Here is a 15,285-nt window from a genome sequence, read left to right on the forward strand (position 1 = left end):
CATTACACTCCTCACCTTCTAGGAAGGGTTGAAGAATAATTAGTACATTCATGGTTAATACAGGAACAAAGTATATAGCTATAGGTAATAGAAGAGACTCAACATCAATTCAAAATCACTGTCCTCAGGAGTTCGCATATTTTTTATTTTTACAACTGAGGACGTTCGCATCTTGTAACTATCATTTTCAAAACTTGATCTATTTATACATCACTGATAGGCTTTGCATGAAAAGGACTAGTCTGCATGATAAAATTGAATTTATGACACAGGGAAGTTCTTCCTTATCTGTATTTTTGTAAGCAATTATTAGGTGAATCCGGTGTGTAGGTCCCTATAGACTATAGTTATTAATTAAACTATACATAATTGCAATATATAGTTTGCAATTATGAACAACTATTTGCTATCTGGACTTGTTAAATAATGGAAAGAAATAGTGTAATTGATCCTTACCAACCAGAAAATCATTCTATTTTTTTCTCGTCGATTAACACAAAAATGAAGTCACCCTTAGCTTGAATAAATATTCAAAGAATGAGTGTTAGACAAACATAAAATAGAAGTAACACCAAAATGGAAATAGAAGAAAGAGGAAGAATACAATGAATGCATTAAAACTTACTAACTTAGTTTATTAAGCAAGTCAAACAGATAATCTCACCTCAGTTTAGATGACAACGGGGAAATTGCAATTATTCTAATCTCAGTTTATTAATTAAAATAACGGAGTATATTACTATAAAAATATTTTACAAAGATTAATTCTTTATTATAAAAAATGATGTATATATAAATGATTATACAAAGTATATAAAAGAGTGAATGAACACGAGTTCTCATGATCATTAGATGGAACCTTTTTTTTCTAATAAAACGTTGCCAATTAATAATAATTACAATTGGCATATAAGACTCTTTTGTGGGAAAACATCATATTTTTTTGGATTACACAAACTATACTTCTCAAAACTACTATATTCTTCACTACTATAATCACTCATTCTCACGCTTTAACTTATCAACCGATATGATAGATGATTAATATATTTTTTATCTATCATTTTCTCTCTCCCATCTTATAAGGATATTTTTATTGATATATTAATTAGTAAGCCTGACCTTTTATATTTAAAGATTGAAAAAAGGGATACACAATGAAAACAACCTGAAAGGAATGTGACATTGAGTTTCATCCATCATTTGAGGGTGAGGAAATGGATTGAAAATGAAATTCATCATGGTTGATTGATAAATTTTATAAAAGATCAATAAAATTGCAGTTACTTATAATATTAGATATCCCAATATGCTCTTCCAAACCCACATTTCTTAATCAGAACCATTTAGATAGTTATTTAATTTCTTTGTCTTTCTTACATTTTTTTCTGGTAAAGGTAAGTGAAATTTTGAGAAGGACGTGACATGATCAAAATTATGATTGAACTTTTTTTATAGAGGCTCTTTGGCATTTCACTAAAGCTAGTAAAACTCTATCTAGGATAGGTAGTTGAGTCCACTAGCTATTTAAGTTTATTCTCAAAGAATGCATGGCAACTTGTGCCTCCAGCTTTAAAGCATGGTTGATTGAAAAAATGTTAGTAGCACCGTACCTTTTTACCATATATGGATATTAGATACGGTACCACACAAACTTCTTAGGAGCCATATAGAAGGAAAAGGAAAATAAAATAAAATGAGTGGTGATGAATAATCCATAAAAAAATTTGACACTTTTTTGGTGCATCAACCATCACTCTATGTTGATAACGTGATACCCAAAATGAAATCTTAAAGACAACTCATCTATCTGTACGTATCTGAAGTTCCAGATATCATACTTTAGTTTTCAGATTGTCCCTTCAAAACAGAATAATTTGTAATGTTAATAGCATCTTTCTTATTTAGCACAGGTAAACGATGTCCTACAAAATTAAGAAATGTATCCAATTATATATCATTAGAGACATGGATACGTCAATATTGGAACAAACCCAAACAAGGAAAAAAAACTAAGTTAAAAATAAATCAAAATCATATATATAGCAAGGAGATAAGACATATTTTCCCTTCCAGTTACATTTTATTCTTTACATGTACGAAACATACCTGTGATGTACCAAAAATAAGAACATGCCTGTGGTGGAGACTTGAGGGTACCCAAGTTGGTGAAAGATAAAATGTTGATTGGTGTAGCTGTGAGTTATGTACACAACCACTAATTAAGAGTCTAGATATTTTGAATATGCATAGATGGATTGAATATATTCTTGTATCTAAGGACATCCCATATTTCATTTTTTGAGTTCCCTAACTAAATTTATTAAATAATATATATGCAATTTAAAGCAGCATCATATCCATCCCTTTCATTTAGTTCTTTACTGAAATCAAACTGCGGCCGTTAGTTACATATAAGATTCGAGCACATTAGATTTTTGTTCTTCTGTTGTTGTACGTGCTCTATATAGCATAAAAAGGGACAAAAAATATGCCTTGGGATAATTCGTTGTGTTTAGTGACATACAATAGAGTATACATGGGTTGGGAATAAAATGGTGAACATGTGAAGCAAACAACAATTACCTGCTAAGATTTGGCTTTACCATTTTATGTTAAATTTTGGTATGTGTGGGTACTTTTCTTATTATTCTTCCGGATAAAGATTCATATCATATGTGTACACATATCTTCTATGTGAAAGATTTTTTTTCCAATGTATCATCTGGTCCTTCAGTCAATAGTTAGAGATTATTTGTTTCAAATATATAAATCAGTGAGTTTGTCGTTATTAACAAAATATGTTTCATATACTAACAATGTTGGTATAGGTGATAGAATAAGTGGGTAAAAACAGAATTAGTTTATCTAAAACTAAACTTAATGTAAAATATACATTGTAAATTTCAGCTCTAATATTCTATTTAGCAAGTCCATATATAAATAGATGAAGTTTCATGAACAGAATATTCCCCCAGTGAAGTATAAATATTTATACCAGTGAAGTATCACATGCTGCAAAAAATATTATAACACAAACAATTTTTTTGACTTAAATTCCTAAATGTGCTCACCCAACAATTACATTACGAGCCTTCTGTCAGAAGGAGAAAAAAATATATATAAGAGGAGAATTAGACCAATCTAAGTAACCAACCCTTGCCTAATCCTATAAACCAAGTTCATGTCAGCAAAGGGCTCGGCTTCTAGATAGAAATCACTTGTCCCAACTTAGTGTTTCTAATGTCTCGCCCAATAATTTAGTGACATATCATTTAAATTTTTTAGTTCATCATGAGTAAAAAACACATTCATGTGCAACAATTCCTTCCCAATACATGACGGTGAAATAGAGTTGAAGATAGCAAGCTAGGACAAGTGATTTTCATCCCTCCCTAACTCCCTTCTAGCCCATATGCTTGACTTATAGTAGCATGCCAAAAAAACATTCCCCTCCTTGAATTTTACCCTTTTGATGTACATAGCTTAATGCTCTTATCCTTGACCTGTGTACCAGCTTTGTAGTCCAATGAATTTCATAATGACACGCACTATGAGATTTTTCAGCTGCACCTTTTAACCCTCTTCTTCTAATTTTATACAACGGTACTTTACAGTTTATACATCCGACGCACAGAGATCACATAAGGTTAAATTAGAGTTCAAGATTTCTAGTACTTTTATCTTACTTCATTTTTAATTCAGTCATTATAATTTTTTAAAATCAATATTTATACGTATGTAGGTACAATAACCACAATATCTACACTTGTGAAAGATTTCCAACCAACAAAATAAGTGTTTATATATATAAAGTACACACCTAATATCTGTAACATTACTATTATGACAAAGCCAATATCACCACTCCAACAAATAAATAAAAACAAGGAGAAAATGTAAAAAAAAAACAAGAATAAATGACACAAGTTGAAAATAAAACACAAACCCCATCCTACAAGATCTATACATATGAAACATAACACCAACTACGTCCCAATTTGTAACCACCGGTTCAGCGGAAACTAGCAACAACCCAGAATGGGTCATATTGCACGCACAGGAGAAACCAGCGCATATTAATCTTGAGATCCTCTTTAACTAACTAAACACATCCCCTCTAAGATGAACTCAGATGTGAAACATAGGTTAGACACGGTTAAGATAGCCTGAAGTTTCGGACTGAATTTGATGTCGGTCATTGCAAGCATTTTATCAAACTTGCTCTAATCAACAAATCCAGATCAAGAAACTATATATATTACCCGAACGGCTCATTGCAAACTATTAGGCCTACCAGTTGCTGCTATCTGGGTAGGCTTGTGGAACAGAATGATACACCATCATATTGTTATCAATTGCATTGGATAAAGATGTGCTACCCTTCACTGATTGCTCCAAAAGATGAACCAGTGACATAAATATCTCCATTCTTGTTACATCCCTGTTTGCCTGCAAAACAAAACTTACAAAATAAGAACCTAAGATAATGTATAAACTAATGATATGTATTGGACTTCACTCAACTAAATGCTTAAATCTAAATTATTAATAAATGCAGTTATAAATACAAGGTTTCTTTCAAAGTTAAGCATTGTATCATACGGTCATAGCTGAAAATGGTCAGCTGCTCAAGTATGGCTACTTTTTAATACTTATGATCGGTTATTCCCTGTTCGAAATATTACCTCAACAACAAAGCATGCCCAGATCTTGTCATTCCGAGCTTCCATGACTCCCTTCAAGATGGTTAAACCTAATCCCTTGATTAAGTCAGCTATTTCAAGAAAGAAACCGTGTTCCTCACAAATCATCTGCAAGAACAACCGAACAAACACATTAAAGAGATGAAAAAGAAGTATTTATGGTGAAGAGTATTCTTAAAATTTATAAAACATCAATCACTTACCTCCACTAGCATCTGACCAGGAGGACTCAGATCCTCGACTATGATAGGGCAAACCATTGATTGTGAACCAACCTCATATGCCCATGTAGCCCCTCCCTCAAAGTTATCTTTTAAAAGCAACCCACCTTCCTTGCTAATAATCTGCATATTTATATAAGAAAGAATAATGAACATTTTTCCCCTTAATAATCGTTCGTCAAGGCAAAACACTATCAGCCCTTCATTCTTCATTATAGTCCTCTTGCTCATAAAAGATGCAGGCTAAAAACTTTTTCCCAGTGTAAAGGATTTAGGTCAGTATTAGATGTGAGCAACCATATATATGGACTACAGCACTTCTAAAAATACTACAAAATATATCTCCTTGTTATTTTAATACTCAATTTATTGACAAAAACATTTCCCATATCAATTGCCCGATATACAAGGCAAAAGGCGTGAATAATGTCTATACCTTTGACTCCCCAGTCTGTTTCAGCTTGTCAGAATGCTTTGTTACACTTTGCAAGAAAAGCATATGCTTGATGGTCCTTTCCAAAAGTGCATCTATGCTACACTGTTGAACCATTTCAAGATATTAAAAAAAATCAGCATATGAATAATTTTTAAATAAGAATTTATGGATATAAGAGAGCACAAGAGAGGCTTACTTTTGCACCATTTGGCACAAGTTCTCGCAACTCTTTGACACGATCTTGAATCATTTGGCGATCCTTAGGTCGAGGCCTGGGGTTCTCTCCAGGTTTAAGCCTTTTCCGGTTCGACTTGCAACCTTCATCTGGCCGCTTAGAATATCCAGTTGAAACACTATTTTCATGCTTCACGTTGCTAACTTTTTCAACCCATGAACTAAGTTGGGACCCATATATGGAGGTAGTTTGTGAACAGTTTCCAGCATCATCCTTGCTAAGCCCAGACTTGAGAGAACTAGTTTGTGAAGCGCCTGTTTTACCCTCCATTTTAGGGAAATCGATCAATTTACCCTTTACAACATTATCAGACATAACCCGCTTGGAGGCAGGAGAGGGAACTGAAGTGGTACTAACTGTTGTCAATGCTGTTCTGGAAGATATATCAGAATTCTGTTTCGAAGCAGATTGAGCCCTTGAGACCACAGCATCTAAGAGGTGGTCAGTACCCGTCACAGAGAAGAAGCCACTGTCTGATATTGCTTCACTAACCGAATAACTATTATCAGGATCTATAGCCTGCATGTTCATGCATGTTGCCTTTTTATCCAGATTTTCTGCATTGACATCTAATTCATCAGCAAGCAACTCATCCCAGTTTCCATGCAGCAATTTCCTTTTGAAATCCACACCTAAAACATCAAATAGGTCATCGCATGATGGAAGTTGAGCACTAGCTTCTTCATGCTTAGCATTCATTTTCGTCATATGCTGACTGGAACTATCTTCATTGAGGTGATTACGAACTAAACCAGGGTTGTGGTCACTCATAGCCACATAATCCTCAAGATGAAGAGATGGTATCTGAAGGGCATGAGGCAAACCATCATTTATCCTTTGATCCGTTGAAGCCAAAACATCATGAGGGTGCTTTAAATCTGCTGGAAGATTCTTCTGATAAGAACCTTCTAGATGCACATGACTAGCAATTGATTGATTAGTCAAATAAGGCAGAGCATAAGTTCCAGCTTTAGTCGAAATGTCATTTTGTGGTCCTGCTCCAACTTCTTGTATTCCAGAAAAAACGGCAGTTGATGCTTTGGGAGAGTTTGAAACAGAGTTGTTAAACATATTTTTCCGCACAAGATTACTCATCTCATTCTGTATTGGGATTCCTCCAAGTATTGAATTACTAACGCAACTCTTAGTCTGTTGAAGAATATGGCCTCCGTTTCTTTTCAATTGGGAAATATTTGAGGTGCATGATGGATTCATATTAGAATTAACATGGCCTTGTCTCCAAACGCCTGATAACATTTGTTCCATATGTTTAAGGCTGCCATCACTGGAGTTTGATTGGCCAAAGCCAGCTAACTCATTGAATGCATATCTTGTATTATACGCAGCAGAATGCTGCTGCATACACGAATCAAGATTTGAAGGTATCACTTCAGCTTTAGCCTCGAACACTCTATTCTCTTGTTGGGTACTGGCACTAGTTCTATTCATCAAATGAGCCGTTGGGTGGCAAAGATTATCATTGTACTTGGATACTGATTGGTTTTGGTTTTGCATTTGAGGTGTCAATACAAAACCCTGGTAATTTATTATGGGTTGAGAAATAAGCCTTGAAGAAGCATGAGATAAATTACTTAGTTGATTGGAACCATTGGCTACCGAGGGAGTGCAATTAGAGGTAACGGCAAGTGGATCAACAGTCCCTGGCACACCAACAGTCACAGGCCTAGCAAGTCTTCCGGAAGAAAGTTTTGCTGAATAGTCTTCAGTTAGAAGGGCACCAGGAATACAAGCCAATTGCAAGATCAAGCTCTTCATGTCATTCACAAATCCCATATTTTCCATTATCTGCAGCAATAAGTATGGCTGCATTAGTAAAAGAAAAATGGAGCAGCAGACAAAAACTAACTAGTTTGAGTTTCATTCATGCGTACGAGCCCATTCAATGGAACTCCTAAAACCAGAGAGTAGTTTATATGAACTGGTAATGCTCCATAGGATAACAGGCAAACTAGAGATCCACGAAGCTCAATGACAGAACATATACCAAAACTAGAACAGGCCTAAAGGTTCAAACTGCTTATACTTATAAGTTATTCACTAACCAACAACACAAGCTGTGTTCAAGGAATCACCGCAGTAATTAACACCGGTAATGCTGACGTCGAGAGAGTGAATTATTGGAGGAGTGATCAATACTAGTAAAAGAGTGTAGAGAATTTTCAATTCTTAAGGATGGATATCCTAGTTTTGTGCAATAGATCATGCAATCCTTAAGTGTCATAACTCATAAGCCTTTTAAGTTAACGTAGATCTTTCATTCTTTATCCAATGATAATAAGGAGAAATTCTTCGGGTTCTCACAATAATCACATGATCAAGCGTGAAATCCTCAAAGGCATGGTATCACATTTCTTTAAAGCCAAGCCAAGTAACAGAACAAAAGTACTAGACTTACCGGCAAGAAAGAACCAAGTTGAACAACCCCATGGGGAAGCACAGGAATAACAGCTAGTGTCTGCAAAAAAAATTAGAATGTGGCATCAACAACAGTAAGTAATACAAAAATTGCTGGGAAATTTGAATCCTAACAAAAATCACAAACCTGTATTCCAGCTGAAAACTGGTAATGCAACTCAGTATATACCTGAAAGATAAAACACCAAAACAGAGAAATGAGAACAAACAACACAGACACTATCACATAAAAAATATTAATATATACACACACAGACGCTATCACATAAAAAATGTTTACCCGTTAATGTTCATAATACATTAATACTGATACATTTTACTAACAACAAGAGCATTAAAAATAAATAAATTGAACACTGAAAAAAGTATGATTGTACAAAATTTTGTTTGCCTTTTCACCAAACTTATAAAAGAAACCATGAAAAACATCAGAAACTGTACATGTATTCTTCACAGGAATAAAACTCTGCCATGACACTTGAAGCAGATCATAAATTCCATACCTCTTGTGGAAAGGCATCTCTAGTGAAATTGTTCAAAAGAATCCACAGATGGTTTCTTGTAAATGCTGCCCGTCCAATTATCCTGGATAACAGCAAAAGTCACACTTGTGAGACATTGGAATAACAAGAAAAACACTTAAAATTGGGATCCTGGAAAACATGGAAAAGGTGAAAAAAACAAAGCACCAACCCTTCACCAATGATATTGACTGAATTGTTCACCATCATTTTGTTAATCAAAGAACATACTTTGTCCTCCTCCTGAATCCCCGGCTGAGAGTCGGAAGAAAACCAGCATCCTTCCCCATCTTGATAAGGCAAATTAGATCTCCCAACAATGTGTGGAGTGAAATGAGGTGGCATGGGTTCATAATAGCAATCTTCCCATATTAACAGCCTGCAATGTCAAGCCACACTCAATTAACTAAAGTACAAATATTGTAGATAAAGAAATAAGGGTATAGAGTCAAAGGTATAAGATTTTATTGGACAAGAACAATGGTTTCATATTTTCAGAAAGAGAGAGCTCTACACAAAAATAGGAGCAAAGAAACAAAAGAAAGCTGGGGTTTCTTCTTCTTGTTCCTTTTTTCATAATTAAAATTAAAATCAAGCTCAAAATTCTAAGCTCATTTCATAATTATTTGTGCAAACAAACAAAATTCAAGATTCTAATACAAGCAAACCCTTGTCTGTTTTGGAGACTAAACAGAACCCATTCAGGGAAGTTATCAACGTGTTAGTTACAATCATGAGCTAAATGGTCCAATTCACAATCATTACCCAAGTGATGAGCATGAAATAGGTAGATCAGCATATTAACCTCACTATTTAACTGCAGAATAAATGGCTCAGCTTTTTCTTTACTAATGGAACAAGAAGACAGGACAAAATAGTATCAAACAAGGAAAACAAAACAAGTACTGCATCAATAGATTCGTTCACAAACAAATCCAACCCAATAGATAGTGCGTTAGGCAAACAAACTTTTCGTAGTAAAAAAATGAAAATTTTAAAAAAGAAACTAAGATTCTTGAAAACAAAACAGAAGAAGCAAAGGCTGCACATAAAGTTCCAAAATGGGAAGTTACGTGGATTTTATTAAAAAACGAACCAACCCCAGAAATAGAATCAAGATAAATAAAAACGAATTTCCCCGAAAATGTACAAGCATCAAAGGCATATTATGTACACAGATAACCCTTTAACCAAAGCTGATTGTTTTCACATAATTTCTCAAAAACCAAACAAATAGCACAAAGCAAAACCATTTTTCCTTTAAGAAACTCACTTTGGGTGGTTGCAACCAATCTTCCAGAATACGGCATAAGACCACTGATTCCGGGCACAAAGAGTCTTCAAAGCTTCCTTCAACAAAAACCCCATTTTTTCTTCGCCAAATGGGGTCTCAAAACCGCAATAAAGTTTTCTTTTTTCCAAAGTAATGAAGAAGTGACAATAGCATTCACGAAGAGAGAGAGAGAGAGAAAATAAACGGTAATGTTCAAAACCAGGAAAGGAGCATTTTCCGGCGAGTTTGATTCGGTAAAACTAACTTCCACGGCACGATCCTCTTCCCGCTTGTTTTGTCCTCAAACCGCCGCTGCGTTTTCTGGCTGGATCTAAGTTCACTAAGGTCAGTTTCCGGCACCGGCAGGCCATTCTCCAGCAAGAAATATGTAGAGAGAGAAAGGAAGTGAGAGAAGGTAATAAAGCTGAGAACTTTAAAGGAAACTACACTATCCCACGAGATTCAAGTTTGTAAATTGCTATCATCTTCACCCTTTGAGTGTAAGTGAAGTGAAAATGGAATACACAAAGAGAGTGTAATAGAGAAAACTGTAATATAAGATTCTTTTCTCTGTGTTTCTTTTTCTTTCTTTCTTTCTTTCTCAGAACACTTTGTTTGTGGGGAAATATATAGTGTGGAAATGGTTGGTGAGAGAGAAGGGGATTTATTTAAACAAAAAGGAAAGGTTTTTGGAGTAATATTTTTTTGTTCCTTGGAACAGAGGAAAAGGGTTTTGTCGGGTTGTGGAACAGAGGAACTGAGAAGAGTGTCTGGTCTGAACAGGTAGAAGGAGGTTAGTGCGGGTTCCTAATTCCTATTTACGTGACGTCACATCATCGTTGCCCCTTCCTTTTCACTGAAATTACCATCATGCCAAAAGATGTGTTTTTTGTCAGACCAATTTAATATTGATATCATTCTTATTTGCGTCATTTTCTACTGATCGATTTTCATATTTGATCATGACTTAAGTCACCTAGAGGAATTTAAAAAATAAAAGAGGTGTAATTTTCATTTAATGGTTAATTCTGATGCCACAAAGATTAGGGTGAATTGGGTGAGAAGGACGGAAAGAAAGACAGTAAAACAGTGTAATTTTGCTAAGAAATTTACTTAACCAATCTTTCAAGCAATATAGATGGCCTGGGTTTGGATTTAGAGTTTTCCTCTAGGTAAAAACTTTTAGTTTTTGATAAAGAGAATAAAAGTAAGTATTCGATAGTATATATGAGTTTTATACATTGTTAATATATTATTAATCATCTATATTTAATTGTTATTGACTTTAAAATGTAAGTGATTGTATATAAATCTTTGTACTGACAATGTATAAATATTACGCTCTTTATTAAAATGTGATTTGTCTTAGTTTTAGAATTTATAAAATATTCTCGAATTAATTCCTGTTTTAGCAAATGGAAAAATATTGAAAATTAAACATGGATTTCTGTTTTATTTAATATGAACTTTTGTTTTTATGGGGTGTTACATACTTGCTTATACATAATCACTAGAATAATCTTTAAATTGGGAATGTTAAACTTAAATAGATAAAGTATTTCAAAAAATGACAATTCTAAAATTCGAATCATTCATATGGTGAGCGAAGTTCAACTCAGGTCGTAATCTACTTCCCCCCTGTGTTCAACTATTACGAGATATTTTGTATTATTGATAATGTTTAATGCTTAATTAATGGTTGTGAAAAAATGATTAAGTTGTGGATTCACTTGTAGTAAAACGCTCAAGATTATGAGGCATCATGATGACTGTGGTGAGAAAATGATGAGGACACTGCTGTTAAGGTGCTCGATAAATGGATAATGAAGATGTTTGTCGTTCAAAGATGGAGTAGATAACAGTAAATCAAAATTATGTATGGGGAATGGAATCAGAATTCATGATCTTGCAGAATGTTAATAGAGACATTAACCTCCCCATTTCTTGTCTTTTCCTTACCTTTGTACATAGTTTTATTAGTGGTAATATCTTTATATTGTTTGTAAAATTTTAAAATAGTCATTATATTATTTGTATTATTTTTTAAAGAATCGATAATCATAAATCATGAATGATTGGTAATATAATAATAGTATATAAAATTTATATATAGTTGGTACATATGTTTTTTATTTTATTTTATTGGGTGCTATGTGACTTTGGTTGGCTGACATTCCACTCACTGTCCCACCTTTATGTCAACTTAATACACAAAGTATCTTTTTGTTAACTAAAGACGCTTAATTAACTTTCATGGGTGGTTGTGAACATTGTGATGCCTCTTTTCTAATACTAATACTAGCATTTAAAATTTACCACTAATTATGAAACATAAATAAATAATGTAACTAATTAGTGAAAAAAGACATATATAGGAAAAAGAAGGAATCACTAGTTTGGAAACACTAGGAGACATAGTAAGTGTGCGTTTCTTTATGTGGTTCATCGTTACTTTTATTACTTCACCTCCTAACTGTAGGGCATAGCATTTTTTGTTGGGAAACGAGTAAAAAAGATTCCTATTCAAAGGTTCTCATTATGTCTACCTCTGAAATTTGATAATGATATTAAATCTTTTTTAGTACTCTCTAATTCTGAGGAGGCTTCAACTCTCATGCTAGCTCTATTGCCAATATCCGTTTTAAAATTGAAGGAGTAAGATTTACTCAAACAAGCATAGACTTAATAATATCATCTGACATAATAATGATAGGCTCAGAAAGATTGTACAAAAGGAAAGGATGAACAGAGAAATGATAATCAAACGACTTATACAGTCAGTAATTTATATATGAGTTCACTTTCTGTTGTACCAAAAAATAAAGAGAAATAAAAAAAGTTAGTTTTAAATTTTTTTTATTTAAAAATAACTTCTGATTGTTTTTATTAAAAAATATTTTTTTATCTTATTTATCTATTACTAAACTCTCTAATATTAGAAAAAATCTGAATTCTCAATATTTATGTGTAATCCAAATGTGTGCATAGTTTGAACTTTGAAGTTTGAACAGGGACCAAATGTATGCAAAGGATGGAAAAGATGAACAAATAGACTAGAGTTTTATCCCATGCCAAAAGTTAAGATGGGGTAGTACTTAAAATTTTAAATATTAGATTTATTATAGAGTAAATTACATTGACACCCCATGAGTTTTAGCGAAATTACACAAACCACCCATCACTTTTCTAGACTTATACAAACCTCCCATAGTTTTATACTTTTATTATACTGACCATCCCTGTATAAGAAATAAGTGTAATATTTTAAACAAAAAATGTGATAAATGCAATTAAGTTAAACAAAACATGATATATTGTGTAGACAAGTCTAAATAATATACAAATCAATGTATCTTTATTATTTTTGGTTCGTTACACTACATTATAAAAGTGATTTAAACAATATTTATTTATAATTGTTGATGCATTTTGCAACAAAAAAATAATAAAGATACATTGATTTGTATATTATTTAGACTTGTCTACACAATATATCATGTTTTGTTTAACTTAATTGCATTTATCACATTTTTTGTTTAAAAGATTACACTTATTTCTTATACAGGGGTGGTCAGTGTAATGAAAATACAAAATTAGGGGAGGTTTGTGTAGTTGTAGAAAAGTGAGGGGTAGTTTGTATAATTTCATTAAAACTCAGGGGGTGTCAGTGTAATTTACTTTTTATTATATGATTTTTCACTGTTTTCTCCATTCATTCTCGATATAAGATTTATTTCATTACAGTCGATTCCCAATAACAATGATTATGTGGATTAAGTATCAACTTGTGCACAACTCCATGTAGTTTATCAAGAAATGCCCATCATAGAACAAATGTTCAAAATTATTTTTTTTAGAATAAAGTAATTTGATTGTGCTATTGAGTTCTGTTTTTTAGTAGCACTAAATAGGCAATTAAGATATTTGAGGGACAAATGATTAAAAAAAAACTTAAGTTGCTAAAACAAAAAACTTTATGAATTAAAAAATTAATCATCGAGAAGGGTGAATGAAATATATTACTCTATTTTAGAGGGAAACGTTACTAGACCCAACTATTGTTATTGTTTACTCTTAAAAACATTAAGAAGTGATAGTGAAAGAGTTGGTGGATTATCATGGATCTTAGTATTATTAACGTTATAGTGCACAATTGTTTTAGGTTATTAAGGAATCCAGGGACAAGCAACCCTATTAAATCATAGGGTAGTAGGTTTTGCCCATATAATGTGTAACATTTACATGCAAAAGGTAAAGAATATATATACACTTGGTCGTGTTGAATTTGGTGAAGAAGTAGCTATCAATGGCAATACCTAGCCAAGAGAGGATTTTGACTAGTTTTGGCGTTGGAAATATAGGAACATAAAGATGTAGTCTAAATCTTTGTTAATACTAATAAAAATATGATATATTAATTAAAAAATTATTATTGTTTTTGTTTCTTTTTTTATTAGTGCGAGAACATATGAAATAGAATTAGGAAAAATATATCTTTCTTCGAAATATAGCAAATGTTCTATGGCATATCCCTTTGATGTTGGGATAGGGCAACTCAGCTCATTAGTTTAACAGATTAATGTTGCACCCTTTCGAAAGCATATGTGACTATGCACATTTTTAATCTATATGGTCATTTTCTTTCATGTCGCAGATTCAAAAGCAGAAAATGATGCAACAGACTCTTTCTCCCGTATTTCAGGCGAGGCTAAAGTCAAGTTTATTTTTATAAAAAAAAATTGTGTGGGGGTTAGGGGTCTAATTTATGAAAGGAATTACTTTTACGAAAAAAAATTATTTAAGAGCTTTGGTTGGAACATGATTAAAATAATTACGTTATCTCAACAAACACAAATGATTTTGAATTTATTCGAAGACATTATTGTTCTGAGTGTTCATGTAGTTAATAAGACACGGACTCCCTACATTGATATTCTATATTAATTTTATATTATTGAGTTTGAGGGGGCAAAAATTCAATAATGACAACAACAACAAAAAAAACCAATGCTACTCAAGCTTTTGTGTGTGGAGGTTATGATTGAGAAGGACAACTTGCAATCAAATTGGAGGGTGGGCTATTCTTAGCGATGAAGGGGAAGTCTTCATATTATTTTTTTGTACTACTGAGAATCTAGCATGATCTTATATCATTAGACCAATATTTTATTGGTAGGGAAGCCTTAGAATGAGTTCTGGTGAAGGAAAGGTGTTGAATAACTGATAGTAACTAGAGAAGATTATGCCTTAGAGATAGATATATATACATGATGTTGAATGATGAGATTGAATGATAAGATGACTGAGGTTTGAACATCATAACTATAGGTGATACATGATGATGTAGAATAATGGTTAGTTTATTGGTTCAATATTGTATTTGACTAATTGCCTCATGCAATATATTTGAATTTTAAAAAAATTAACAAGGATAGTAAGTTATAAGCTTCTCACATT

The 15,285-nt window shown here is 32.9% G+C and overlaps 1 protein-coding gene across 2 annotated transcripts; it reads right to left on the reverse strand.

The window, feature by feature from the left end:
• Nucleotides 3,780-10,390, reverse strand: LOC109351744 (transcription factor LHW-like). 2 transcript variants are annotated; one of them, XM_019593328.1, is made up of 11 exons: nt 9,829-10,390; nt 8,728-8,934; nt 8,538-8,619; nt 8,162-8,203; nt 8,015-8,074; nt 6,423-7,404; nt 5,560-6,323; nt 5,364-5,465; nt 4,910-5,050; nt 4,689-4,814; nt 3,780-4,452 (listed from the first exon to the last, which is right to left on the reverse strand). In XM_019593328.1, exons 1-11 carry the CDS (start codon nt 9,921-9,923, stop codon nt 4,294-4,296), a joined length of 2,760 nt encoding a protein of 919 aa, XP_019448873.1. In that variant the 5' UTR covers nt 9,924-10,390; the 3' UTR covers nt 3,780-4,293. The 2 variants fall into 2 exon arrangements, with proteins under 2 accessions (XP_019448873.1, XP_019448872.1); XM_019593327.1 differs by having other exon boundaries at nt 5,560-7,404.

Source organism: Lupinus angustifolius, chromosome LG07 (assembly GCF_001865875.1).
Source record: "Lupinus angustifolius cultivar Tanjil chromosome LG07, LupAngTanjil_v1.0, whole genome shotgun sequence".
NCBI classification, from domain to species: Eukaryota; Viridiplantae; Streptophyta; class Magnoliopsida; order Fabales; family Fabaceae; genus Lupinus; species Lupinus angustifolius.

Bases quoted from the DNA above. Each gene is read 5' to 3' on its own strand.
- LOC109351744 (XM_019593327.1), bottom strand. From the start codon at position 9,923: ATGGGGTTTTTGTTGAAGGAAGCTTTGAAGACTCTTTGTGCCCGGAAT. The intron at 8,075-8,161 runs GTTTGTGATTTT...TTTTTTTTGCAG, and splicing joins AGTTTTCAGCTGGAATACAG to ACACTAGCTGTTATTCCTGT. The intron at 4,453-4,688 runs GTAATATTTCGA...TTTGTTTTGCAG, and splicing joins GGGCATGCTTTGTTGTTGAG to GCAAACAGGGATGTAACAAG.